General features: G+C 44.1%; 3 protein-coding genes across 16 annotated transcripts in view; all 3 read right to left on the bottom strand.

The window, feature by feature from the left end:
• Positions 1-609: 609 nt before the first annotated feature.
• Positions 610-9,105, bottom strand: LOC122399701. The gene is made up of 5 exons (XM_043400579.1): positions 7,671-9,105; positions 5,767-5,919; positions 3,736-4,086; positions 1,698-3,565; positions 610-722 (listed from the first exon to the last, which is right to left on the bottom strand). The coding sequence occupies exons 1-4, from the start codon at positions 8,259-8,261 to the stop codon at positions 3,341-3,343; spliced, it is 1,320 nt and encodes a 439-aa protein (XP_043256514.1). The 5' UTR covers positions 8,262-9,105; the 3' UTR covers positions 610-722; positions 1,698-3,340.
• Positions 9,106-10,605: 1,500 nt separating this feature from the next.
• LOC122399901 lies at positions 10,606-12,079 on the bottom strand. The gene is made up of 5 exons (XM_043400959.1): positions 11,777-12,079; positions 11,536-11,714; positions 11,202-11,435; positions 10,938-11,076; positions 10,606-10,668 (listed from the first exon to the last, which is right to left on the bottom strand). The coding sequence occupies exons 1-5, from the start codon at positions 12,077-12,079 to the stop codon at positions 10,606-10,608; spliced, it is 918 nt and encodes a 305-aa protein (XP_043256894.1).
• Positions 12,080-15,116: 3,037 nt separating this feature from the next.
• Positions 15,117-27,728, bottom strand: part of LOC122400028 (nesprin-1) — an 88,798-nt gene continuing 76,186 nt past the window's right edge. For 6 of the 14 annotated variants that reach the window (XM_043401218.1, XM_043401222.1, XM_043401215.1 and 3 more), the window contains 8 exons: positions 24,503-24,808; positions 22,006-22,263; positions 17,871-20,636; positions 17,570-17,754; positions 16,969-17,469; positions 16,621-16,864; positions 16,012-16,067; positions 15,117-15,757 (listed from right to left, as the gene is read on the bottom strand). In XM_043401218.1, coding sequence (XP_043257153.1) covers positions 15,535-15,757; positions 16,012-16,067; positions 16,621-16,864; positions 16,969-17,469; positions 17,570-17,754; positions 17,871-20,636; positions 22,006-22,263; positions 24,503-24,808 — 4,539 coding nt within the window. In that variant the 3' untranslated portion in view covers positions 15,117-15,534. Of the gene's footprint in view, positions 15,758-16,011; positions 16,068-16,385; positions 16,551-16,620; positions 16,865-16,968; positions 17,470-17,569; positions 17,755-17,870; positions 20,637-22,005; positions 22,264-24,502; positions 24,809-27,728 lie in introns of all 14 variants that reach the window. The other 8 variants (XR_006259322.1, XR_006259324.1, XR_006259325.1 and 5 more) reach the window with 8 other exon arrangements.

Here is a 27,728-nt window from a genome sequence, read left to right as displayed (position 1 = left end):
CTCCTAGAAGAAGATTACAATATAAAATCGCGTTATGAGAGATTTGTTGGCAGTGTGTTAAGAGAAACATGGAGGATCCGTGAAATTGTTGTTTTCGGTACAACGTAGAACCGTAATCTGCCGAATAAACGCACACGAGTGATTCTACATAGATGTCGGAAATGCGTCGGTGTAATTCGGTGCGATAACTTGCGAAGAAAAGAGACGACACGCTTCGCGCGCCATTATTTCATTAGTATCATTATTAAAGCCAGGCCCAACTACTTAATGGTCGTGACACGACAATTTGCGGCTAAGGTCAGGCAATTTTTAAGACGGTAGCGAATTCGTGGGCTTGCGTTTGCGCGCACGTGTCACCGATTCCCGGAACCGAGCCAGATAGATATGTAGATAGATCAAAGATCACGATGAACAAAAATAAAACGTTTCTTCGATCGATAGGGAAACATAATATAAATTTGCCTTATTCTATCTGCCTGTTGGCAATCAGAAACAGTTCAATTTCAATAAAAATCAACTTTTATTTTGTTTCTCTATCGAGGTTTGACGGTTCGCGGGAACGCTCTGGTGCGCGCGGGATCCCGGGAACACTCACATTTGATCGATGAGCGCGCGTGGTCCTTGCATTTTTCCGAGTATCGTTCCGGTCTTGCTGTTCTTCACCCAGCCACAGATCCCCAATTGTAGACATATGTCCTTTACGTACTTGGGAAAATATACACCTGAAAACGCGTTTGTTGCGATTAAATGTGTGCCCCGGCGCGACGATCTATCAGGGGTATAGAAAAGTACGCTCAAGATCACAACATTTCGAAAAATGTGTATACGTGCTGGAATCATGACAGTCGCGTCGACTTTTTTTACTTGAAAAATATATATATAGCCAAAACACAACACGGAATCTCAATAAAAATTAACCTAGACCGGAATTATCCCCTGGTAATGCAGTATTCCTAACACCACGTGTTATTTACCGTGATAATTACTCCATCGTACGTCAGTATGAACAACAAATTATCCAACACGTTCCGGATAAAAACCGCGTAGACAGCGGGTTGGTTCGACCGAAACAATTATCATTGATCGCTTCCTGTAGATTCAATAACCGTATAAATTCACGGAATTCTGTCATTGTGCATGTGTGCACATCCACACGAACGTTTCGCTAATGTTTTTTAACCGATGTTACATATATCGTGGCATGTACCAACCCCTTAATCGGTACGATGAATACGCGGACGTTTCGACCGTACCAAACGCAAAAGAAAACCTTTCCTTTTTACCATGACATTTTGTTACCTCTACGAGAATCGTTTGTGAAAACGAATCCATACATCATGACGACGTTTCAGTGGCGTTTTTCACCGTCCAGCCAAGATAAAACGTTAATCTACGATTAAGTAGAGCGAACTCGGTGAATAAAAGTTTCACCCTTACCCTGCACCTTGCCAAAGACCTCGAATTCGACGGAAACTAAAGGTTCGTTGCGGAGAGGGTCGTCCGCAGCCATCGTTTACCTCGGGGGAGGGAAAGCTAGTCACCTTACAAGCTCCACTTGTTCGACTCGTACAAGTTCGAAACGTTTCGGGGACGCGATCAGCATAAATAACGCACTAGGTTTATCGGTTGCAAGCAACTATTTTCTATCTCCCGTTTCTCTTTGACGGCACTTCACCTTTTCTCGTGATGCGACCTACCGACTGATTCTGATCGTTGCACCACGGGGCCGTCTCGCGTTGCCTCAAATAGACACTCCCCACTCCACGGACGAAAATCCAATTACGATCGATCGAGAATCGATCGGATGCGTACCCTGCCTTATCCAAGATTCGACCCTTCCCAAGTATTTTTAATTCGCCCTTGGTGATTTCCGATCGTGGTTGCTCTGGACACTCGTTGTTCGTTTGCAATATCCATTGATGGGACGGTGTCAAGTATGGCTCGATTCGGTATTTTAGTTTTCGTTTTATTTCAATCAACGTTCCGTCTTAAAAGTCGCATATATCTGCGTACAAATATATATATATATATATATATATACATGTATACATATATACATATATGTATATATATATATATACCATTGCTCCATTTATTCTGAAATACCCTGTACATCTTCGTACGTTCGAAGTCGCACTTTCGAGGATAATTATTTCGTAGACGCCATGCGACGCGAATTCGACGATTATCGGGAGACAATTTGACTAGGATCGATCTCTTTCGCTCGTTGTTCGCCGTCGTCGTCGCCGTCTCGCCGCACGACATTCATTTTCGATTCCCGTATGCGAACGTTGCTGGAAAACTACTTCCGGCCCGGGGCGGTTGGCGCATTGTTCGTTCTGAAAATATTAAATGTAGGCCAGGAGGGCAGCCATTTATCGTCAAACTAACCACTTCCCCATCGATGCGCCCAACCGCCCATTGTCCCGTCATTATTCCAGTTAATTAATTATTAGTACGCCATGACGTCGTAATTGGCGCACAAGAGCAAAATCTGCGGGGTGTACAGGATGCGGGGAAGAAGGTTATAACCCATTTATAATGATCGCGTCCAGTCTATTACCATTGTCATCATCAAGGTCTCATCTAACGCTAGGATCGCGAGAGTGTACGCTTTGGTAAAATTACAAGTGTCGCAAAAATAAATTCAATACGTTTGTTCGGTCGACAGGCATCAAACGACGAAAGCGGGATTAACGTAGGGTAGCGATGACTAGAAATCCTATGAATCCTACATAATCGCGACGGAGCTGACAAACGTTCGTTCGCGAGTTTGTCGGTTACGAATATTTCAGCGAGTAATTACGAACCTCCACGAAAGAGAAGGTTTCTCGATCGCTTCTTCAACGTCAACGAGTCGCAAATTGATCGAGTCCCACTGTTCGATACGACATTGGGTCTACAAATTGATTTCTGCACTCGACGTGCACGATCAGGCACGTAGAGCGGAGTTATCCAATCAAACGTCGTGTTCGTTACGATTCTTCTTAGACTTGTCGTTCGTAGCTTTTCGTCGATTCTTCACCAGACTTATCGGTTCTTCACGCCCGTCTCTGCCTAACTTAATCGATTTTCTAAGGATCTATCTGTGCTGGTCTACCTAGAACGGCTATCTATCGATCTGTACACACGTATCGCGTCGTTGCACTGTCTTCGATCGACGTCTATCTCTCTATCTGCTTAACAGACTCCTCTTTTTAACGACTATCAATGTGACTTTACTGCTGCACGATCACTGGTCAGGAGCATAAACACGACTGTGGTTCGTTGTTCGCGACGATCGATCGGCGAGAGTTTCGGCATCGAGTAAAGTTTCTCGGAGAGTTTCTCGGCATTGAATTTAGACGAGAGATTCAGGATTCGTTGGCAAGATGGTGGTGGTGGTGGTGGTGGTGGTGGTGGTGGTGGTGGTGGTGGTGGTGCTGGTAGCGGTGGAGGTGGTGGTGGTGTTCGGGAGGAGTGCCCCGTTCTCGGCGCTCTTTGCGTTTCCGTCCGCCCGAGGCCGAAAGTCCTTCGAGGCTACCAACAGGTTTCGTCGTCTTGCTTCCTTCTTTTCGCGTTCGATCTGAAAACGAGTATCGATCAATGCTTCCGTTGCGAGAATATACGATGGGACCATTTTAACGGTTCGATGGACTCTCTGTTTTCCCACCCTCGCCACCCGAGTACGAATTCCCTTCAACATTCTTTTGAATTTATTACGATACAGAAGGGATTAGAGTTTGTAAAACTAACCTTGAAGAACAATCGAAAATAGTGGCAAGGGAACACGACACACTTGCCGTCCTCTTCTTCGGCGTCGATATAGACGCCGCGCACGAGGATCGAGTTACTGCAATTAAGAAGTACGAGGAAAACGAAGCATCCGACGTGAGTGATCCAACAGGATAACTCCGGGTTATCCGGCACTAGCCAGAGGTCCAGGACGTTCCAAATGCCGCGCCAGACGTTTACCGTGCCCAGGAAGCTGAGCAGGAGGAAACTGTCCGCTGCTATTAAACGGGCCAGGCCCCGAAGATGGGCACACGCGTATCGCATCAATGGTTGCAGAGAAAACGTCACCGTTACTATCGCGTATCCGATGGCCTGCAATTCAATATGCCAACTGTTAGGAACGCGTTCGTAAAATACGATTTATGTAGGTAGATCGATCCCGGTCCCGTAACAGCGTCACAATTACTGCCACTAGTTCGATCAAGTGTCCCGATTTCGGATCAATTTTACCAGTTGGCCGGCGATTTCAGCGAACCCGTTCGTGAAACGCGTAAACCGAGCGAATGCGTCAACTGAATGGACCCTCGCGTAATCATCGACCCTCTTGAGAATTTATCTTGTCGCGATCATCGTGTAACCCTATCGGCTGGCCACTTATCTTAAGAATTTTTTTAATTTGTTCGAAATCGCGTAAAATTTCGTTTACGTTAATTCTATCAATCGAATAAACGATATCGAGTACCGCAATCGATATCAACCCTTATCTGACGTTTCGTTTCACGACTCTCGCTCATCGAAACAATTTTTATGGGCAGATTTCAATGGTACGTTAAAATGTTAAAACTTTGCTCGTCGAAGCCACCTGTGGCCACGAAATTTATTTACGAAATATGTACCTACTATCTCGTGACCAGTGTTATCGAAATCGGAAAGTTACGATCGACAAGATAAATCTAAACTAATTCTTTTTACCCGCGTGATGCTTCATCGATCTCAGATAACGAATTCACGCCCAAGACGGTCGGTATATAATAGTCTGGCACCTAGATCTTATCGAGTATCCCCATCGGCGAGACACCTGTCGCGTCCAATTCTTTTCAAGCACGCCAATTTTGATCGGCTGTCCAAACGAAATCGCGGTTCTTTTTCACGCGAGCATTCGTTTGTTATTATTATCGGAGCGGATACGTGGCGCCCCGATCGACGAATATCGTTCTGCGACAGAATAATACCGCGGATCTGTCGTAAAGTCCTGCAATGTTGCAATATTTGTGCGTGCTCGTTCGTGTTTACTGGATTGCTTTGTCTGAATTGCGCAAAAAAGAAAAAAAAATACAGCCGCGAAAACGATAGACGGTACGCGTCGATCGCGCCAACGACCATCCGATACGAACGGTTCGAAACGAATCCGTCGGCGTAATTTTAAACGAAACACGCCGGAGCGACGTTAATCGTGCCCAACGGGCGTCCTGGAGATCAACGATCGTCATTATTGAAAAATTAAACAAATCCTCTCGTTGACCGCGTTCTCCAAACCGTATTCAGACAAGTAAACGCGGGCTGCAATAAAGTCTCTTACACATACATCAACAGTTTTGTCATGTGCCCTCGCAATCATGCAATTGGCGAATATTCAATTATACAATCGGACCAACAGCGTGCCGCTCGCGTACAGTGCGTAGGTGGCACGTTTCAAAATGTCGTTCAACACGTGATTGCTAATGACACTCGACGACACGCGTTCATCGATAGGAGATTCTGATAAACTGTTTGTGCGGCGCGGCGGCGGTATGATTTTCTTCTTCATTAACAAAAATGTCATCCAACCTTTGATAAATGTGCTCTTTAAAGTATTCTTCATTCTCTGATCTACAATTTCTCATACGATTCGTTTCTTAATTTTCGACAATTATTTATTTATTTTTGTTTAGGGCCAACAGTTGTGTTTCATCGAGCGATAATCTAGCCAAATACGAGCTCAGTTTTTTCTTTATTTTCTAAATAAAACACGAACGAATGAGTTGATTGAAAAAAAGTAAAATTAACACTTACAAGGGATCCAATCGCGGAATACTCTCGATCATCTGGGAACAGGTAGTGATCGATAAGTATCCAAACACCCCTCCACACGAACACGACCAGAGAACCGACGACAAGAACGCTGAACGCACAGTCCAATAAGTACAACGACCAGACTCTCGTGTTCTGTAATCAAACAACATAAACAATAGATAAGCGTCATTTGTAGATGAGGACTTGGGAAATATTTGAGGAGACTTGGGAACTACGATAAGCAACATTCTGCGATTGCCTCCTCGAGTACTTACATACGTCAAAGATTATTTATGACAAAAGAATTCCTAATTTACCCGTCGATAGGTGTTGATTAAGTCGAGTAACGAAACATTGCTAGATTATTTATCCGAACACGATACCAAGGAAACGTAACATTTTTTTCATTTTCATACGTTAGAAATAACGGATAAAAATTTTGTCGTGTCTGTGAAATCGACTCTTGTACCGTCGGTATCTACGTTGTATTTTTTAATCGAAGCGTCTTGGACGAGTTTGTACGACTGTATATTGACAAGAACCATTTGGACCAATTCGATCTTCAAAGGATCTTCCGGTTGACACCATCGTTTACGAGGTAAACTCTGGTCGGAGTGTATCACCCGCTTACTTTACATGACACCCTTCTGTCCTCGATTTTTAACTGACAGAGAGGACTCAACTGGCGATAATTAATTCAAGATTCGTTTCATTGTCTCCGTTTACTTTCTAACGAGTCTTGAACACGATTTAATATAATTCTTGATAAATATCAGCGCGGATAGAAAACAATTCGCCGAGATGAAACTCGTTCGATTTAACTTGAATAATTTATTAAGCGTAACAAGATACGACTCTGTCCAAAATTGAAACGAAGGTGTTTGTTTTCAAGCTAACTAAGATTACTAATAAACTAGGTACACAATGTTAAAAACGTAATATGAAAGGCATCAAGTACGTCGCGGTTCATACGTTCGAACAAGAGGAAATGTCCGAACGATGTCTAATTTTTAGGGGAGAATGTTAATAAGTCTTGAATATTCGTGTTTCGTTTGATCGGGGGAAAGCATCGAATAAGAGGCACAGAGATTGGTGCAGTTGCATGCTGTGATCGCTCGCTCGCTCGCTCAAACTGCACGGACGCGATGCTGTTCGATTGTCGGGAGAGACAGCCGGAAACTGTGCTTATACCTTACACATTGATGTCGTGCAACACACGGCTCGAGCTCTAGCGATGCGTCAAAATATGCTGTCTAGGCTCTTACGTTTCTAATTTAACATTTACTCTTCTCTCTACAGTTTTCGATAAAATCAACTTTTTTTTCCATCGATACAGAGGGCTCAGCAATTTTTCGATCGATCGTTCGTTATATCATCTCACCACATCATATTTGGTTTGAATAATATTTAGGTTTCGAAAGTATTTAAAAAGTAATTGACGATGAAACGGAATTGCAAAAGATCGTGCCACGACAATCTACGAAGATAAAAGGGTACACGGTCTTATCGGATCACAGGGATAGAAAACTTTCCGCAATCTCGTGCAGGTACAAATACATCACACGTCATTTACAAATGACCGATACGGAACCACGTAAATATTGCGATGCAAATCGCGAAGTCAGAAATCGAAATCGATCCAACTGGAAATTCGTAAACATTAAGATAAAAAAAAATGTCCCGTGTAATCGACAAACGATTAAAGATTCTCCGTTAAAGGTACACCGAAATTTCCTATGCCAGGATAAGGTGTCTCTCTTATGGTGTTCATTTAGAGAGGAGAGTAGCTGTTTTAGTTTTAGTTGTATCTATTTCTGTCTAGTTTGTTTCGCTCTTACAGAACAAATACATCGAGTCCAAGCAGTACACAAGCGACACACCGACAGGATAAACGCGTTACTTACGTTCATGCGGAACATGGTCGGCACTTCAAAGTATCCTGGACAGGAGTCCAGGCAAAGGGAGAACGGCGGCGCGGAAATGTTCCTGACGGCGCGCATAATGGCTAGTGCCAGCAGACTAACAGCAGTGGTGGCGAAAACCGTACTAGGTGTGAGTTCTGTGTACAGGTCGAGGGCCTTCCAGGCGCCGCGCCAGGCGTTTACGCAGCAGAATCCGAAAATCGCGGTGTAGAGCCGAGAACCGACGTAGTAGGAGAGCCGGTGCTTGTCCGGGTGTAGCAGGTCGTTGAGAACATGCTGTGTGACGTTGAACGCGTACAGACCGATGAAGCCGATCGCTATCGAGGTCACGCTGCTGAGCATCGGGTCTTCGGGGTAGACGTAGACGTCGCTCAGGCCCCAGGTGCCTCTCCAGTAACCGACCACGGTCGGCGCAGCTACGGTGGCCGAGAACATCGTGTCCAAAATCGTCAGTATCGTGTAATGGAAACGACTCGACGACCGACCGCTCAGCCCGCTCGTCATCCCGGTGCCACCGCGTAACTCGACCATTCTCATCCAATCCTGATCGAGCCTAGTCGCACCGCTCATCATGCATCATTCGAGGCTGTGGCGGTACGCTCTCTGTGATGATGATGCATGCCTTTGGGCCGAGCTTTCCAACTGTTCCACCTACAGACCGAGCTTGTCATTCTTCGACGAAACCGCGATTGTCCTTTAGCCGGGGTTCCTGCGATTCACAATGGCAGTTGGCAGTCTTTCAATTACGCTCGATGAACGACTATGATTGTCCTAGCTCGATCCGTGTCTCGAGCAACATCCAGATTCACCACGATCCGAATCTATGTACTTTACTTATTCTCGTCAATAACGATCCGGCTCCCTGTCGATCCTCGATGCTAACGTTTCATCTAAAACCACTTTCAAGGACTTGGTCATGTTTCTCGTTGGCATTCGCGATTAATCTTCTTGGCAGGTGTATTTATCGAGATTCCGATCAATTTACACGATCAACGTTTACAGCGAATCTTCTTGAAGTAATACTGTCGCTGGATCGCAATGATCATTCTATCCAAGGAATGAATCTACTTGTTCGCAGATCGTTCCCACTCGCCGGAGAACGATACTCTGGTATTGTTTCTAACAAATCGAACCGAATCTCGTAGCTTCCTCTCGACATGTTCGGACGTAGAGCAACTTTGTTATTGCACGGCGCATCTCACCTAGTACAGAGTGTCGTTGAACAACTTTGGATAAATGTTGCTCGGATACGACGATTCCCGTTCACCTCGATTGTCTTTCGAACCTCCGTACAACAATTATTGCGACATATACATAGATATATATTTTTTTATACACTTTTCAAACGATTATAACCGTTACGCTGCCGATGGTGCACCGATGCACACGGGGCGAGTACGCGACACTGTCAGCTGACAGGTCGAGCTGCGGGTGAGTACTGGCATCTGTTCAGTCACCGCTATCTTTTATCAAGTGCTAAGCACAGACCAACACTATCGCATTATCATGAACGGCTTCGTCATACGGACCATGGCATAGAGAATAGTACGGTGCTCTGCTCTCTTCCCTTCCTTCCGCGATCTCTCTAACAACCCCCACCCGTAAACCTACACGTACGCTCGATTAACGAATGCAGGGACAAGCTTTCGATACACGCCGGTGACGCTAAGAAAGTCCAAAAACAAAAACTGGATCTTGGCGCACACGGAGAATCGACACGAACCAACAGAAATTTGTAATTTCACGTAAACGAGGAACGCTAACGATCCTTTGGAAATTTATATTCGTAATCCTTTATTCCCAGCAGACAGCTTTTCCAATGCGTTTCGAGCTTTCTGCTCGCTGAACGAATCAAACGATTATCAACGTTTCTCGTTATGGCCACTGTTTACCAATCTGTCTATCGCCTAGCCCTAGTTTCTCCATTCGGTCGTCAAGCGTGCAGGATGCTTAATGATTCTCCCTATCTAGGTATGTATACATATACGGTACTCTATCATGATTTAGATTGACGTAGCGCGACGGTCAGTTTTTATACGATTCCAAGATTTTTTTGTTCGATTCGATATCGTCACTAGTGTGTCACTATCTTTTTGGTAGATTCTCTGGTCTATCCGTCTCTGGATTGTTTAGCCAAGCTCCGTCACAAACAGTGACTTAACTTCACTTTCAATTTCGTAGTCGGAGACGTAACAGGAACAAGAATTGATTGCTTAGACGAAGGTAACACGTTTACTGTTGACCAGTGTAATTACAACCAAGAGAAGTAGTAAAACAAGCTACCGCGTAAATCGTGATCAACGTGTACGCGACGCACCGCCGCTAATTAACAATTCCGGGGACCGGTGTTGATTGATAAGAAACAAGATAGTGGTCGGAGAAGAGTCTAGCCACCCGTCGAGCCACCTTGGAGCCTCATTTTTCTGAGTGGCGTTTCCTGTCCGTCAGATTCATCGAGCTTTTGTCGTGCCGAACGCATCGCTAATCGGCACCTTTTTGTACACCAATCAAGCTCGGATTAGGACGATCCTCTCACCTTGACCCGTCATCTTTTTCGCGACGGGCTTTGTTAGTTACGAAAAAAAAGAGTCCCTCTGAATCCCAGCACCGCGTCCGATTACGTTTCTTTGTCGCGAGCTGTTTCGTTACTCCTCACGTGTAACCATTTGTTTCTGTATACACAGCTTTCGGAGGAAGTAGGGCTACCACCTTTTCACTCTACGATATCCTGTCATTATCGAATTGTCAATGGAGATTGACAATAAGCATCGACGCGAGAAATTGTTAAAATTCACCGACAAAATTCTTTCCCCCTCTCTCACTTAATCTTAGACTGGCCAAGATACAATAAAATTCGGCTCTCATTAAATCTCTTGTTAATAATATTTGCACGATTATTAAGTAAACTTGCTTTTTGCTACGGAGATGCGTAATCTGACACACGTGACGTTTGCAGCACGATAAACACGTTGTAAATGTTCTGCAAAACATACACAAACATGATTTTCATGATTCACAGGCTTCAATGAACGGCATATACATAGTAGATAACAATCCCGTTAAGATAAAGCGATAACTGTATTCCTTGACAATAGATCCTTTTTACCATATCAAAGAAATTTTACGATAGAGTTTACTGTTCAAGAGAACGCTGTTATCTGTTATCTATAACATAGTTCTCTCTAATTTTGCAAAAAATTCGGAATCTTTTATCGTAGATTAAATGGATTGATTTGCGTCGAGTCTTACCAATTTGTATCTCGTTGGGAACCAGAAGGCATAAGTGCGTTTATCTACGAAGACCGCCGTGGGAACTGCGATAATATTTCGAATGGAACGTAAAATCGCTAGACACGTTAGTATTACCAACATTGTGATTACCGTTGCCCTGAAGTTAAAAATAAAATTAATATAAAACAACTATTCGATTCGGTGTAACATTTGCATAGGAGCATTCCAAAACTTTATACTCGGAATCGCGTTTCAGGAAAATTTAATGCTTAATGATCTTACCAAATATAGCCGCCGAAGAAATAGTCGAAAATAATCCAGCCGCCCCTCCAATGCATGTTGCATGCAACGCCAAAGATGTATGTGTACAAAATTTGCGTCAACTTGGAAACGATATTGCTCGAGCAGGTTTTTTTTCGCGACGAGCCAGCGACGCGATCGTGTAGGAAATTCTTTAAAATCGCGAAGTTCGTATGCACCAGGATGCCGGAAAGGAAAGTGATTGCTCCTGGAAACCTTGAAACGTTAGACGATTATGTAATTTCATGACACGTCTAACTGTGATTTCTTTTTTAACTATGCTTTTTATTCGTGTCTCGGATTGCTAAAGTCTCACCATTCAGCGTGAAGATCCATCAAGGTCCATATTCCTCTCCAAAAACCAACGGTCAGTGGAGTAATTAAAACCATCGAAAGAAATATGTCGATTGTTGCTAGAATTCGTTTTTGTTTGTTCAATTTTTTACCAAAAACTAATGTTGATATCCGCGAATTCGGCGCGTCGAGGGGGCTGGTCTAATAACAAAACTTTGTTGACTAAAAAGCCACAAATTTACGATTGATATCAATTCCTATACCTTCGAACAATTTTCTAATCGGTCGTTGACGTCCACTTTCAACGATTTCGGCTTTTCTTCGAGTTTTTTCATTCTGTCCTCCTCCTTCTTTCTGAAATCATTCCTAGCTTTTTCGTTGCCCGTTTCCCGCGAAACCAGAGTGCCTTTCATGCTTTGGTCCGATTTGTTAAAGCGTTTCGCAGCGTTCGTCAAATAAAGTTTCGGTATTTTCGATTCGTTACTTACGATTCTGTTATCACACGTTTTAAAAACCTCGGCAATGTCGTTCAAGCTCTTTACTCTTCTTTCGTTTGATTTGGCCATGTTATCAGATGCTTTTTACACGGCGACGAAACGATCTTTCAACTGTTATCTTCGAAAAATCCTGTCAAACGTACTAACGTTTTTCTAACACTAATTGTCAGAGGCTCTTATGATAACAGTAGGCACAGTGTGAATGAAACGCTTGCGCAGAACCCTGTTTGCATTGAATAAATTCATGCAGCTGGAGATAGACCGTATTAGATCTGATCCTGATGTACATGTGCGAATTTAATTTCGATTTAACAAAAATAGATATAATCTGTTTATATCTGTATGCATACATACACCTTTTAGCTTTTTTAAAATTACGTTAACGATATCGATGGGTGCGGTACGATGCAAATTTTCAGCGACAACGTCAAGCAATCGTAAATTCATCGTTGATTATTATCGGTTTTAAAATTTCTAGCACTTTTTAAATTCTTTATTAAAAACATACAACATTTTTTTCTTCTAAAATTATTTGTTACTTTTGTTTTTTAAAATTGAAAAAACACATGCTCGTAAACTATTGTGGCCAATATCGTAACACGATAACGTATTATTGCGACGTTAATGTTATTGCTTGGAGCGTCGAACATTTTATCGGAAGTAACTCTAACAGAACGAAATTGCGGAGGTAATCTTTGCAAACAGTGAATGTCGTGAGTGATCCTATGATAAATATAGAAAGTTTTCTGCGATGACAGAATATTTAATAATTGAACGAGACAGTCAAATGTAATTATATCTTTAACATATTCAGTTTTTTCCTCGCTGTATATGTACCTATAGTACATACATATCCGTTTACGCCAAGTCATTGATTGGACGGACTCTTTTATTATACTTTCTCAGGCGCCACTGATAAAAGTTAATTGCGGCGCCTGAAAACCAAGCGTCGTACTGCGATTGTGACAACGCGATTGCATCCTGCGGATCGTCTTTAATTGCCGCTGCGTTCAGAGAAATTATACTTAAGTACATGCAGTAGACACACGTGTGTTTATTTTGCCACTTAGACGTGGAACTTGCCTGTAACTTGTATTTTTGTAATTCAAGGTGATGGCAGGTGACGATCGAAGAGTCAAGTAGACACTTGTCTCGAATATCTACATGGCATTCTGTTCTTATACGTAAGTAGGCAAGAAGATCTTTGTATTTTCAAAGATTTCCAGGATCTTTCAGAATTTCCAGGATCTTTCTCCATCGCATTCATTCGATTCGTCGATAGTTTCAACATCCACACAATTACCCCCATTCGAACCACGACAAAGTGTTTTCAATTAATTGAATAACTTACCTCAAACATACTGCTAGCTTTCTTCTTAGACTTATATCCTTCTTCAAAGATAAATTTTCGTTTTTAATCGAATCTTTTATGTTTCTCAAAAGAAAGTTGAAATTGTGCATAGACGCTTTAAAGTATAGGAAGAACGTTTCTTCATCGTCCGTCAATCGTTTGAGCAGCATCCAATACTCTTCGCGGATTTTTCTCTTCTTTAACATATTCTGAACGGCATAATAATGTGCCCTTTTTTTGTTTTGTCCCGGTTCACCTAATGATAGTGCTATACAAGCTAGATCTATCAAAAATAAATGTGAAAGCATTTTCAATCGACAACTACTATACGGGAGAAATATTGCTCTTATTCTTGCCGTTGCTGAATATGAACTGATAGAATAATAAATACTAAATGACTGTCTGAATCGAATCGTCCCGTATTTGAACGGAAAATATAAATAGATTTTACACGTCCACGATAATTGTCTCTCCAGAATATTCCGACGTGTTTTGCACTCTATAAAGTATCCTAAGTACCTAGTTGCAACAAGTTGTTTTTGATTTGTGTTTAATTTTTGGCACTCTGAATATATTTAACACATGATTAATAATTTCGATAATTGTTGTTTGATTATCGTTGGTTTCTCAGGGATTGAAAAGGAATGGATAATATCTCGGCGAGTATCGGATGTAAGGAAAACTGTAAATTAATAACCAAATGATGTATCGTATATTTCAATTAATTGTAATTATGTTACATCGACAGATGTACACCGCTTTCTGAAAGCTCTGTCGTTATAAAAATACATAATAAAGCTCGATCGCGCAGCAAGCAAGATACCGATAATTTAGGAAGCGAAACTAGCGGGTCGTTAAATATACCATTACATTAGTTTATACCCCGAATAATGAACTTCGTGATCCTTTTGTGCGTGTCCGGTATCGTTCTCGTTCGGAAATAACGCCTCGTTTAATTAACAATAACATTTTCGTATTATGCGATACATGTGTATTTGTTTCTTCTTCTAAGTAACCGTACAAAATAAAAGTAAGAAGAACAAATTCGATACATCTCGCCGATAATCGTATATATATATATATATATATATATATATATTAATATTATTGTTTATCTCTATCGATCGAATTAGCACCAATGACTATTTTCGCGCGGCGATTACGCTAAAATACCTGTCAGTGGACGTTTCGTTTTCGAATTACACCAAACTTCTTAATATTTCTCGATATATCAACGCAAGGTATAAAAAATAAAGTCGGACAATTATTATTTTCTTCGTTTACGTTACTAGCGTAAATGCAAAACGCGCGGAAGAGAACATCTCTCTCTCTCTCTCTCTCTCTCTCTCTCACGAACGCGTTTCGCGTGTACCTGCTGTATAAACAACACAAGCGATTCGATATATCGTAATAATCGTAATTAATAAACGTTTTCGCGCATTCCATGTGACATTAGCATCTCTGTCTCACGTATCAACTCTCTCACTCTCTTTCACTATGCGAGACGAACGAAGAGAAGGATAAGTGGGTGAATGGGGAAAGATAATCATGAACGAAACGATATCTACATAACATATGCATACGCACGCAGACGCAAGCAGACGCACGCACACATATAACATGTATGCATGTATAGGTACAAATAGAAACGCGGTAATGTTACATGGAATGTCGGAGGTAACAGAATCAGAAGACAAAACAGATCCATCGATTATCGTGCAACCGGATCGTGCACGCGTCGTGAACCTTCTTTTCTTACCTCCACGCCGGAAGTGTCGAATCGATTCACGGGGACTCGTAAAACAGGAATAATCGCACGCAGATCACGAGCACACAGAACGACAAATGAACGGATGTTGGCCGTGCAGCGACGATCGTTTTGGTCCGTATAACGTGCTTATTACAAATAGAAACTCTTATTACAAGTGTTTAAATCGTTATCGTCGTCAAGGAGAAGGCCGCGGCAACGATTCGAACTTGGTGTATCAACCCCGATCCTTGACATTCGTTCGAGTTCTGTACGGATCGGACACGATCCGGACCACGTGACAGACTACGAGTAAAATAGTTAGGCGGATCGTTTGCGGTTTCGCGTTTCCGCTTTGCAAGGCTTTTCCGAGCGGTTCGGCCGAACGATCGTCTCGGGCTCGCGAGACCGAGTCTTTTTAGACCGTTAGATCGGCGGTGGGCCGTTCGGATAAACGACCATCGGCGTGAAGCTTCTTGCGAGGTTGTTCGATAGCATGCAACTGTAATCTTCTTCAGCGGACGGCACCAACGAAGCGGCTCCGAGGACCACCAGCATCAGAGCTTGAATCGGCAAGGAAACGCGCAATACTCGTCCCAGGAAACGATATCCCCGCGACAATATCGTGCCATGGTCATCATCACCACCACTGAAACACGTGTAAACGATATATCGTTGTTATTGCGGTGGATTTCGTCGACGTTTCAAGCTGGTACTTTATTTGGAGAACGTAAGTAGGAAAAATCGAGAGTTTGTTTCAGTCAGTGTTCCCAATTGTATATGTATCTTTGCGAGGGCGTACTATACGGAACAAACACGATAGAAACAATGATAAGAGCGCGGGTGTTTGATTTGTTGGGGAACACTGCTCAAAGCTAAAAACAGAAAATGAAAAAAACGTACTCTGTGCCGAGTGTGTCGTGGGGCTGAATGGTTCCAGAGGCAGCTTCGTCGAGCAGCTACAATACAGTAAAAGAGAAAACACAAACGATAAGGTACTGTGCGTGTGAATGCTACTGATACGAGGCACGGAACAATAAAGTCATTCAAATGGGAAGGGAAATACTATCATGTATGTACCTAGACGTTTTCAAACTCACTCAAAAATTTCTTGTCGTTATTAAAAACAAAAAAAAAAATATTTTAATTGGATGGAAAACAATCGTCCGTTAAAAATCTTTCCAGTAGTTGGTTCGCAACAATTTCTATTCATCGATCGTCGAATTTTTATTGGACTCCGTGCTCCGTGTTCAAAGTATCGGTTAACGTGATTCTACCTACAACGTGGTGCACAGGTCTTCCCTGAAGGCTAACATTTACGAAGCAAGAACCAACGAGTATCGGCAAGTAACCTCAGAGGATAGACGTTTCCTGGAAAATTTTGTCTGGGAGCTACTGGAAATACGGTGTTTGCGAATTTGCAAAATTTTCGTTCAAGGTACTTTAAGTCAAATTTTACATCGTTTCGAGTTTTTTTTTAAAATAATACGATTAATACAGGGTGGAGCTTACGTCGTGAGAAAGGGAAGCGAGAGACGTGGTCGTAGCAGCAAGACCAACGTCTCGCGGATCCATTCCTAGTGCTGCCCCCAACTTTAGGGCGTATATTCCTGTTAATCGTCGAAGGGACTGCAATCTGAGTCGCAGTTCCTGCAGGCACGCTCTGGTTTCGCCCTTTTCGTCCAACAATTGATTGGCCGACTCTTGCAGCGATAGGACCTGTGGCTCGCATCGTTCCAAATCGCTCCTCAGTTCCCTGAAACCATTAACAATTCCTCTCAACTTTCCTCTTATTGGTAGACAAACTATGGAACGATAGATTAGATCGTGCAATAAATTACATCTGTCGTTTTCGCGTACCTGAATTTGTTGTACTTGATGGTCATGATCTCTGACGATTCGGTCAAATCGACCGGTTCGCTAGACTTTATGCTAATTTCGGTTTTCTCCAGCCAGGCGAACAGCTCTTCTATGATTCGATGGGACTGGTGGTTCAATGCAGTCTGCAATTGTTCCTGCCAGTTTGCAGCCAGTGTACAAACTTTGTCCCACCTTTCGTTCGCGATGGCCAATCTTTCTCTGAGCTGCGTGTGTCGACGAGTGTCCTCCGTGTGGTCGGCCAAATGAGCGCCGACGGTGTTTAAACTGGATAAAATGCTCTTATGACTGTCTAGATCCAACAAGAATTCGCGATGATATTGTATCACGTCTTCCAGTTGCTCGATATTGCTGGGTGGCGATTGTTGCTCGCTCTGTGTGCCTTCCGCGAATTCCAGCCACTTTTCCAGTCGCCATACATCGTTCTCCAGCTGTGCCCAATTGCGACGAGCGCACAGAGGACAGGTAAGTCTGCCGTAATCGCTGCACACAGTAAATTGTTGCTTACGTAACGATAAATCGACATAAAATTTCAGACGAGAGTTTGCTACGAGCTAAAAGCATCGATTACTTTAATTTCTACCTGAGTTCTCTGATCTGTTGCTCCCGAGTTCTCGCCAGTACTAGAAGGTTATCGTATCTCTCTGTCAATGCCGCTACCTCGCTACCTTTCGCAGCCTGCGTACTAAGCTTTCCATCCTCGACGAGCAAACCGTGCAGATGACGAACCAGTTCGATCGACGATTGACAGCTTCCAATCAATTTACTCTAGACAGACGAGAGAGAGAGAGAGAGAGAGAGAGAGAGAGAGAGAGAGAGAGAGAGAAGGGGTATTGAATTTTGTCGAGTAACTGTAACAAGGTTCGAACAACGATCGTACTTACAATATTCCTAGCAGTTGCATTGAGCCCAGGTCCAGCGACAGGATACGGAGTAACGGCGATTTCTAACGTGTCCAAGGCTTCGCTGCATTCGACGAGCGCAGCCTCTAGTTCCATCAAGTACGCGTCGCTGGAAGTCATTCTCAATAATTTCGGTAATGTGTCCACTTGAACGGCAGAGTCTTGTTCAAACTTCAATGTTTCCACTTGCACAGCCTCGTCGATTTCCACCTTGTCCTGTCCGTCGATTTCCGCCCTCAACGAGACCACTCTGCTCTGAATGTCCTTCCACAGCAGCTGATATTCGTCCACCAGTTCCTGTATCGTGGCCACCTCGTCGGGATGGCATTCTTGCATTACCTTCAAGGCCAGATCGTCGGCTTTCCGTAAAGTAATGTTTTGCGTCTTCAGCTCGTCATCGATCTCGTTCAGTTGTTGCAGTCTGCGTCGTATCGACGCTTTCTGTTCAGGCGTGGCGAGATGTTGAATTCTGGTCAGTCGGACGTCAACTTGCGTAAGCCCGACCACCGCCGCACCGTGTACCGTAATAAAGTCTCGATAATTTTTCTGTCCTTGTTGAAGCGCTAATAGAACAGCGCCGGTTCTAGGCTTTAACGTTCGCCACTTATCGATAAGCCGTCTGATCTCGCTGATAAGCGATTTCAAATTATCTGGCTCCAAACCTGTCCTCGCTAGGCGGGCAAAGTTTTCTTCGATTACCTTGACCACCGACTCGCGCGCCTCCATGCCCCGAGAAATCGTTTTCGCCCTTTCGATGGCCTTGTTCGATTCGTCCTTGGAAATTTCGTCCAGATTGGACTCCAATTCCAAGAGCGCCTTGTCGGTCTCGTCGATCCAACCCTCGTGCTTCGACTTGATCTCCTGCAACTCTTGCAGTATTTTCCACGCGAGGGCGATCTTTCCTTTCCTCTCGGCCGATTTCTTACAGGTGGCCGTCCACCTAGATTCCAGACCCTCCATACCGATCTTGATCGCGTCCGTGTTGAAGGAGGCCTTCCAGGCGTCGCAATCGGTCAACAGTATCTCGCAGGCGTTCAGCACCTCGCCGACGTTTCCGCTTTCCGCTTCGATGGCCTTCTGGAGGTGCTCGTGATCTTCGAGTTTCTTGTCGATGCAGCTCTGAGAGATCGTCTCGATCACCAGCGTCTCCGACAACTGAGATTCGACGCTGGCCAGCCAGGCCCTCAGTTCGTTTATCCTCCTCTCCAACGTGCTCATGGTTCTCATTAAATCGACTAGTTTCGTGGCTCTGGCTTTTCCCGTGGCCAGCAAACGATCCCATCTCTCGTTCGCTTCGTCCAAAGAGCGTTGCAGCCTTTCCTTTTCCTCCTCCTCGGCGACTTGAATCAAATCTTGTCCAGTGTTCTGCAACCACGAAAGTTCACGTTGCTTTAAAACGATCTCCGCCTGCAGCTCGCACTCCAGTCTCTTAAGCGCCTCTTCGGGCTCGTTCGGAGCAATCGTGTCACAGTTCTGGATCCGCATCTCCATTTCCTCTATCCAGGACAACAGTCTGGCCAATTTGTCTTTCCAGCGATCGTACAGGCAGCTGTCTTCCATCAGCCTGTAGACCAGCAACGCCACCGAGTGTTCGAGGTTGCCGTGCTGCTGATAGTATAGCATACGTTGCTGGTTTAACGTTTTCATATCCGAAGGGCTGAGACACTCTCTAAGCTGTTCCGCGATAACGTCCATAGACTCTAAATCAGAGCTCATGCCGGAGAGCCTGACCTGCAGCTGCCTCACCGACTCCAGCAGCTCGTTCGTTCTCGACAAACTGAGTGGTTTCGAGTGAAAAGCCGTGCTGACTGCCTGCCCGATCTCGTCGAACGTCTCGCCAATTCTCTTACTCTGCTTCTCGTAGTCCGCGTGAAGCTTCTGTATCCTCTGGACAAAGTCCCTCCAGGTCTCGAGGCTGGCTTTCAGATTGGCGATCCTTTGAGCGTCGGCTGCGTGCTCCATGCGTATAGAGACCGCGAGTGCCTCGTCGCAGTCGACGAGCAGGTATTCCTGTTGCTCCTCGAGCGATTCCAACTGAGTCTCGCCCTGCGGTATCGTCTCCAACAACGTCACTATCCTCTCCAGGATCTCCTCCAGTCTCCGAAGGTGGATGAACCTGAGGCGCAATTGGCTACGTTCCCTCTCGACCTTCTTCAGCCAGGCTAAAAGTTTGCTCTGATCGTGCTTGTATCTGTCCCAACCAGCCAACCTGTCGTAAACCGCCGTGTGTCTCTCCATGATCTTAGCCAGCGTTTCGTTGTGCAAATTCGTCAGGATGTTGAATTGCTCGGTAGTCGAAAGGGTGCTGCCTTCTTTCGTGCGCACCTTCAGAATGAGATCTTTTTGATGGGCCAGAAGGTTCCGATGCACCTCGCACAGATTTCTGTGCTCGGATAGACCGTTATAGTCACCGGGCACACCGTTAGATAGGAAATCCTGCACGTGCGATAGATACTCCTGCCAGAGCTTCAACGCCGTCGCACCATCCTGAGTTTTCACTAGACGAGCCGATAAACGGTTATATTGGTCGAAGGTTTTTTTAAAAACTGTCTGCCACAGCCTCAACACTTCCACCACCGACGGTATCTGTGTCGTTGCCTCCAAAATACTTCGCTCCTTGATGGATTCGAGTTGCGGTTCCGTGCACGTCAGCGCGAGAAGATGGTTCCACAACAGTTTCAACTGTTCATTGGACTCATTGGACTCATTGGACTCATTGGACTCATCCTGGCTCACCACGGGCAGACTCTATACAGAAGGAATATGAACAATTTATTCGTGATACTAGAAATGTTAACAACGATAATAAGAAAAAGAAATAAAGAACGGCCACGAGAAATCGTAACTTTTAACCCTGTTGTTGTTAATCGTGTTTCGTTCGCCACGGTCTGTGTTACAGCGATTCGGCCACTGTAAGCCTATAATAACTAACATTGTCTATTCGTGATGGTCGCGTCCTTGAGGATTTCCATCGACATCGACGAATCACCGTTGGCGATCCCATCGTAAATTCTATCGGAAACGCGGCGCAAATCGAAGGCGTTTCGGGGCGTCGAAAGTTTCGCCAAGAGTGTCGGGTGCACGGCCGGATTCAGCTGTTGCGGATTTCGTGACTGATGTAATTGCCACCCCGGTTTAGGCCCTTCGGCCTTGACACAACAAATTGTTTCGGAACTACCACGATTAAAATATAAACGCGCGTGCGAGGTAATGATCGCGAGCCTGTGCCAAGCACCAATAGTACGCGCGAGCCGGAAACCGATGGACGCGTGCAACGGATAAGTCCGATGGGATCGAGATATCACCTTGACGGAGGCACCGATTTCTCGAAAAATTTCAAATAATTCAAACTACGACGGGAATCTGAATCGGCCAAGGTCCCAGTCGCCGCGCTTCGGACTCTGTTAACCTTGCAGGATAATAAAAATAACCATCGCTGAGCTTTTCTAACGCGTGCCTGGCCCCGCGTTTCCGCGCCGCTCCAAGAACAAGTTGTAAAAACGAAAAAATTATAGTAGCTGACTCAAGTAATTTTAAAATTTCATTTATCCACCTACTACTTGTACATATACATATGTATTATCTTTCGGACACCGACGATGCACGTTATAAGTAAACTCTACTTACTTTAATCACCGATCGATGTACCGGCACGAGTCGGACTGATTTCCTTCCGAATTCTAATCCAATAGCAACGAAGACTATCGTTCCGAGAAGCGTCTGGCGGTAATTTAAGTAAACGCGGGGTCCGCTAAATCGGGCGACGTTCAGCGCACGTGTAAACACGTTTTCCATCGATATTCGTAACGCGGGACCAAAATATTTACGAAACTAAATCACTGTTTATCAATTTTCATAATACGTATAACATGTTTTAACGTACAGGGTGTTTGGCCATCCCTGGGAACAATGTTAATGGAAGATTCTAGAGGCTAAAATAAAACGAAAATCAATAATAAAATAAGATTGTTTCCCAGGGGTGGCCGAACACTCTGTTGTATACTACCATTTCTTACGCGAGTTACGCCACCGAAAATACGACGAACCTCAAAGAAAAAAGGCAAAAGGGAATATTAGTTATACGCGACGACCTGTGAAAAAGATTAATACTACTCGCCTGTTCGACAGAGTCCAGGAAATTTTTCGTGTGACATAAATCGCCACGTGCGGCCTCCTGGTTGAGAGCACGGGCATCCGCCGCGTCTGCGAGACATGACAAGGTTTCGCGGATATCTTCGAGACGTTGCCCCAGGGCCTCCACTTCGCAGTGCAACGGCTCGCTTGCATCCAGACCAACGTCCGATGCAATCTGTGCCACCAGGCCTCGAAGTTCCGCCAATCTCTCCTTGTGTTCCGCCATCGTCTCCTCGCAAATCTGGTGAAAATTTCAATCAAAACATTTAACGATCATCTCGTAATGTGCGCTCGGTGAAATTTACGCACCACTCTGTCAACACTATTTCTAGCTTATTTATTCTTTCATGGATATGTAACGAGTCGCTTTACATTCAATTAAGGTGTTTGAAAAAAAAACGTGGGCTACCCTCGTTTAGATATCGCGAGCGCAAAGGCTTATCTTAACGACTCGCTTCAATTTACTAACGTCGCGTTCTGTTAAGTTTAAGGTAATTGGAGACAAGCTGATCGTTAAACGATTACGATTTAGATATGTTGTTTGTCTGAATATTGTGGACGCTTAACAATTTCAGTGACAGGTTCTTGTTGGAAAGGTGTTGCAAGGCAAGTTAGATGAATGACATCGTGTTGTTTCAACGCATTCGTATTTCGTCAATGATACGAAGCAACAACGTAGACACACGTGAGAGATAGTATACGTGAATGGAGGGTGAGCAGAGAGATGAATGGTACGAATGAATGAATGAATGAAACAGAGACAGAAAGACGGTTGTCGAAAAAAGTGAAGCGAGTGCAAGCGACAGATGCGTACGGCAAACGGAATTGTGGACGCAACTTGAAAATTACCGACTATACAAGTTATCGATGTTTCCGAGCTTCGTTATCTTATATTCTTATGTGCGACGCAACGGGGTCTTCCGATATGCCAAGTCATAAGCAGCATTGTGGCGAGTTAATATACACGTCGAGATTAAACGAAACTCACTGTACGCAATGATTTCACAGAACCACGTAAATCGAACGAGTCATGACGATATCGTTTTTTATTAGTTTGAAAGCGAAACAAGCGAGTGCAACGTCGAAGGCAGACTGACACCGCTATTAAAAGGAAGAGCGGAGCATCCCCCTTAGAAAAAGACCGCCCTCTCGATCGACGATATCCAGGGATCGTTCTATCGTACCTTCATTTCCTCGGGCGTGCACATTATTTTCGATTCAGGTCACCGTTCATCGTTCCTATTTTTCACTGCGCGTCGCGGCTCGTCGCGGCGTCGTTCCGCGCGGGCGTAGCGAAGCGGACACGTGTCGTCCCGAAACGGAGCACATGCCTCGGATTTTCGTTCGGCCGGAGGCGAGCGGCTCGTCACGGCGAAAAGGATTTAAAAAAACGCACATAATCGCGTGGTGCGCGCGTGATCGAGAAACGTTGCGAGTGTTTACGATGCACGAGCGCGATTAGCTCGTGTGTGTGTGTGTGTGTGTGTGTGTGTGTGTGTGTGGAAGCGAAGAAGAACGCGATCGACAGTGACTCTCTCGCGAGGACAGAAACAAGCGTCCCGACGCTCTGGACCGGACTGGCGTCTCCGGGATCGATGCGCATACCCCGACCGAGTGGGGGGACTCTCTTGCCCTGTATTTCAACGACCTACCCTCGCAGAGTCACGTTTCGGTCGCACTTGCGTAGAGTGAATCGTTCTCGTCCTACGTCCTGTTTTTCTTACGGTTAGGCGTGGCGGGGACAATGACACTATCCCGAAGGCTCCATTCAAGGGACGAGCTTCTGATTCCAAACCTTCGAGTACGATGCCCGTACTATGCACAAACCTCCATTATCCGTGAAACGAATCAAATTTTCTCACCTAATGATCGTGTTGTACTAGACGTTAAAAGAAACGAAACGAATTCGTACGGAGATCCTTGCTCATAGTGTTAGTATTTTGATCAATGGTGGTGGCCGATAAACTTCCAAAGATACGAAATTTTTGGTTTATCTAAACGCGATAGACAGCCTGTCTTGTTTGGCAATGCATACAAATGGTTACCGGACTTTGATAATAAATATTAGTCATGGATGTTTAACGCGTGATATCAATAACGATCGATACTCGGAGCAGGTAGACCGATGAGTCATGTTTCTAAAATCGACAAAAGACAATGGAATTTCAGGGTTGGGATTAAAAACAACTTTATCCCTTACTCATAGAAATAAATATACTTGGGTCTATGGTACGTAAAGCTTGATCCATTAACCGGGGAAATCATTAACTCCACGATTAATGGGTTCAACGGAAATCAATAATTTGTATACCGCCAACTCACAGTGTATACGTATACACACAATTTTATCTGACGACTCGGGTGTTATACATATACATGTATACAGAGAGCGCTAATCTTTTCGTTCGTACGATAGTTTCTTTTTATCGAAATCAAGCGCATATAGAGAGACGTTAAAACAGAGTGGCGTAAATGCATACCTTGATGTGTTTGACAGCCTCTTCGGGTGGTAGGTTGGCTACGACGCTGTCCATCTGCGTGTCCGCCCAGGCTTTAACCGCGGCGCTGGAGTCTTTGTACTGTTCCCACAATCTGCAGGCGTGCTGATACTTGGTGCAAAGGGCATCTAATTCGGCCCTGGTGTCCTCCCAGGCCTGTACGGCCTCATTTACCGCCGCTTCGACCTTCTCGCGGACCTCTGCAGCGCAACCCTCCCGCAGAGGTTCGGCAGCCTCTCGCAATTCACCAATGAGAACTTCTCGCGCGCCCAAATCACCGTTGAGACCCTGAACAGACAGACATACGATCCTTCGTATATGCGCGTATTTTTATTTTTATTTTTCCACGCCTTATTAGTATTGTCCTATCATCGTGTTCACGTACCCCATTGCGAGTTTAATTTCCTGCCATTGGTTTCTAATCGACGCAACAAAGTTAGCAATTACGTATTATCGTTTTCTGTCCCTTTGATATCGAGGCTGATACGCGTGTACATCAATTAAATAGGTTTAATCTAGTTCACTTGATCAGTTTATTTACCCGCGTTTCATCGTACAGATCAACGAAACGAACTTGCGCGGTGAAGCTTGTTTTATTGGGCCAGGAATTGAATGTAATTTCAATTGATTTTCTCCGTGCGATTAAACGTCTCGTTGCTAACATTAATTACCATTCCTTTCTTCAAATAACCACGATAGCGAGTTTAGTATGTTAATACGACAACAATGAGAATACTGCTCGAGTTTATGATTTCATCGAGCAAACGACGCGCCGTAGAATAAATATTCCAACGAGGGAAACTGCACTGCACGGAAATCATGCTCATTAGCGACGATTAAAATTATCTGTGACGTACGTACAATGATATTCGACCGCGATACAGTCGGAGGTTTCGTCTATTTCTTACAATATCACATGGAATCGAACATGGCCTTTGCGCAACCGCAATTATGGAAAAAAAAGGAAGATCGAACATTGTTCTATTGTTTCATTCCTATTCGAGACACGTTATTAAAATTAACAGAGTCCACAGTTTGATGCTTGAACGTATATTTGCAAAACAAACAGTCGAGTAGAAAGAAAATCCTTGATTTTTTACTATACCGGCACTATACTCGTGCATCAATTTACTTGGCTCGAATTCCAAATCGTTGCGAAACTCGTGCATATCGTTGGATATTCGCGTTCTCCCTTAGACAGGGAGCGAGAGAGACGTGGGGAAAAAGAGGAAGGAGGAATCCAGAGAACTCGAGATTCCGCGATATTCGCACGATCGTAAGATATCGTTCGAATCAGATTCCCCGTGCGAGAGCGTCGTCGCATTGCTCAAAGAATGTACACGCTGGTTTCCCTTAAATACGAACTATAAATAATTTTGAGTCACGAGACCAGCACGTTTCGAGGCTCGCGCCTTCGAATTCGGTCAGAGCGTGGTTGAACTAATTCTGTGCCGTGTACTCGAGTTCGTTCACCTGCCTGAGAATTTTCCACCGAAACCGTAAGCGGAAATCGAATCGCTGCGAACCGCGCGTTTCGCGCCGCTAAAATTCATCCAACAATCTCCGTAAACTTCCCATTTTACTTTACTCTCGTGTTCCTTCATTTTCCGTGTCGTATACTAGCAACGAGAAACTCGCATTCAAGTTTAAACAATTTAAACGTTTGCTACGGTGCTCCGTTGGCTGCGAACCATGTTGTTTTAATATCTGTAATAATACGCTGCTAAAAATAGTTGTAAAGTCATCTTCTAGAAATATTCTTGCTAAAATACACACGTGTGTGTACATAGAAACATTATATTAGATTAAAAGACAACTTTTTAAATTAAGGAACAAACACAGCTTCCGAAATTTTCAGCGATTAATTCGGATAATCGAGTTCTGCCGATGTCTATTTAAAGACTACGCGTGCTGGGCCGCGTCGCGACGCGCGCCATACGAGCGAAGCAGCTCTGCTCTTGTCGATTTTAACGAACCCGATCGGTCGATTTTCCACAGGCCGGAAGTCACTGAATCGTGGGTGCTGAATCGCGATAAGCAACGGGACAGGATGTTGCGGCCTGCCAGAAATATCCGCCTCGTCCGTTCGTCTAGTCGTAAACGCTGAAATCCTTACAAGTTTCACGAATATTACTACTTTTGTTTATATTAACCGTGCAATGGATCGTAAAAGGGGCCGTAAAACTGCGAATAATCGACATCTAAATTCGTGACTAGAAATTCGAGAGGCGAAGCGTAATCGAAAACGAACGCCAACGAAGGAATTCGTAAACAAGCCTCTAGCGTCTTCGAGGCTAGGTAAACTCACGGCTTTTCCACGTGGCGTAGTTTACATACCGTATCACTGCGTCATAGTTCCAGACACTTTGGTCGTTTGTGTCATCCCGCGTAATTATATCAAAGTGGATTAGCGAGCGACGTTTGTCTGGCACATGTCTGTTTTTTTTACAGTTTAATATCCGTCACGTTCATTGCCGCACATGATACAGTGACAAAAATATCTGCTACCTTATTCCCTGACGATTACATCGATACCGTTTTCAAATTTACGATCTTGAATGAAGCAACACGTTCGATCGCGACGATTCTTTTAGATACAGTAATTATTTCGGGAATTGCGATTACCATGCTTTTAATTGTACTTACTCTTAGTTTCACAATCGTGCCACGTGGAATTGGAATATTTCATGAAGCGTAACGTTGCACGATCAAAATGTAAATGAAGAATTATGCGCACGACGACTTGGCATTCGTCGTTCTTTAAAGACGATTTATCAAAACTTACTACCAGAAATATTCTTCTTTATTTCTGTAGCAGCTATTAATTATAAAAACTTTGAGTTAAAACGTAAAATTCCTATAGCTATCGCGTAAAGATCTACGAAACTGTAATGGATATTAATGTTTCTCGAATACTGCTAATCGTCAAACATTTTCGAAGCTAAAAAACGTCAACTGTGGCTAGCACAGCTGTAACTACATAGTACACGTATCTCTTTTTAAAACGAGTCATTAGTTTCCGTACGTTTGTATATCTATCCTTCGGCCTGGTTTTTGTTTGTATGTACAACGAAACGTGACCTACACGGTATCAAGAAGAAACAAACGATTACAAAGTTTCTGGGCACCTTATCTGTTCTTCAATTTTCCCATCACGCATATCTCATCACTATGCTTTAACCGAAACTGAAAAACTAAAACAGCAATC

Source organism: Colletes gigas, unplaced genomic scaffold (assembly GCF_013123115.1).
Source record: "Colletes gigas isolate AHSC1104 unplaced genomic scaffold, ASM1312311v1 Colletes_gigas_Sc00015, whole genome shotgun sequence".
Taxonomy (NCBI): domain Eukaryota; kingdom Metazoa; phylum Arthropoda; class Insecta; order Hymenoptera; family Colletidae; genus Colletes; species Colletes gigas.
Note: the sequence above shows the minus strand (reverse complement) of the source record. Positions and strands in the feature narration are given on the sequence as shown.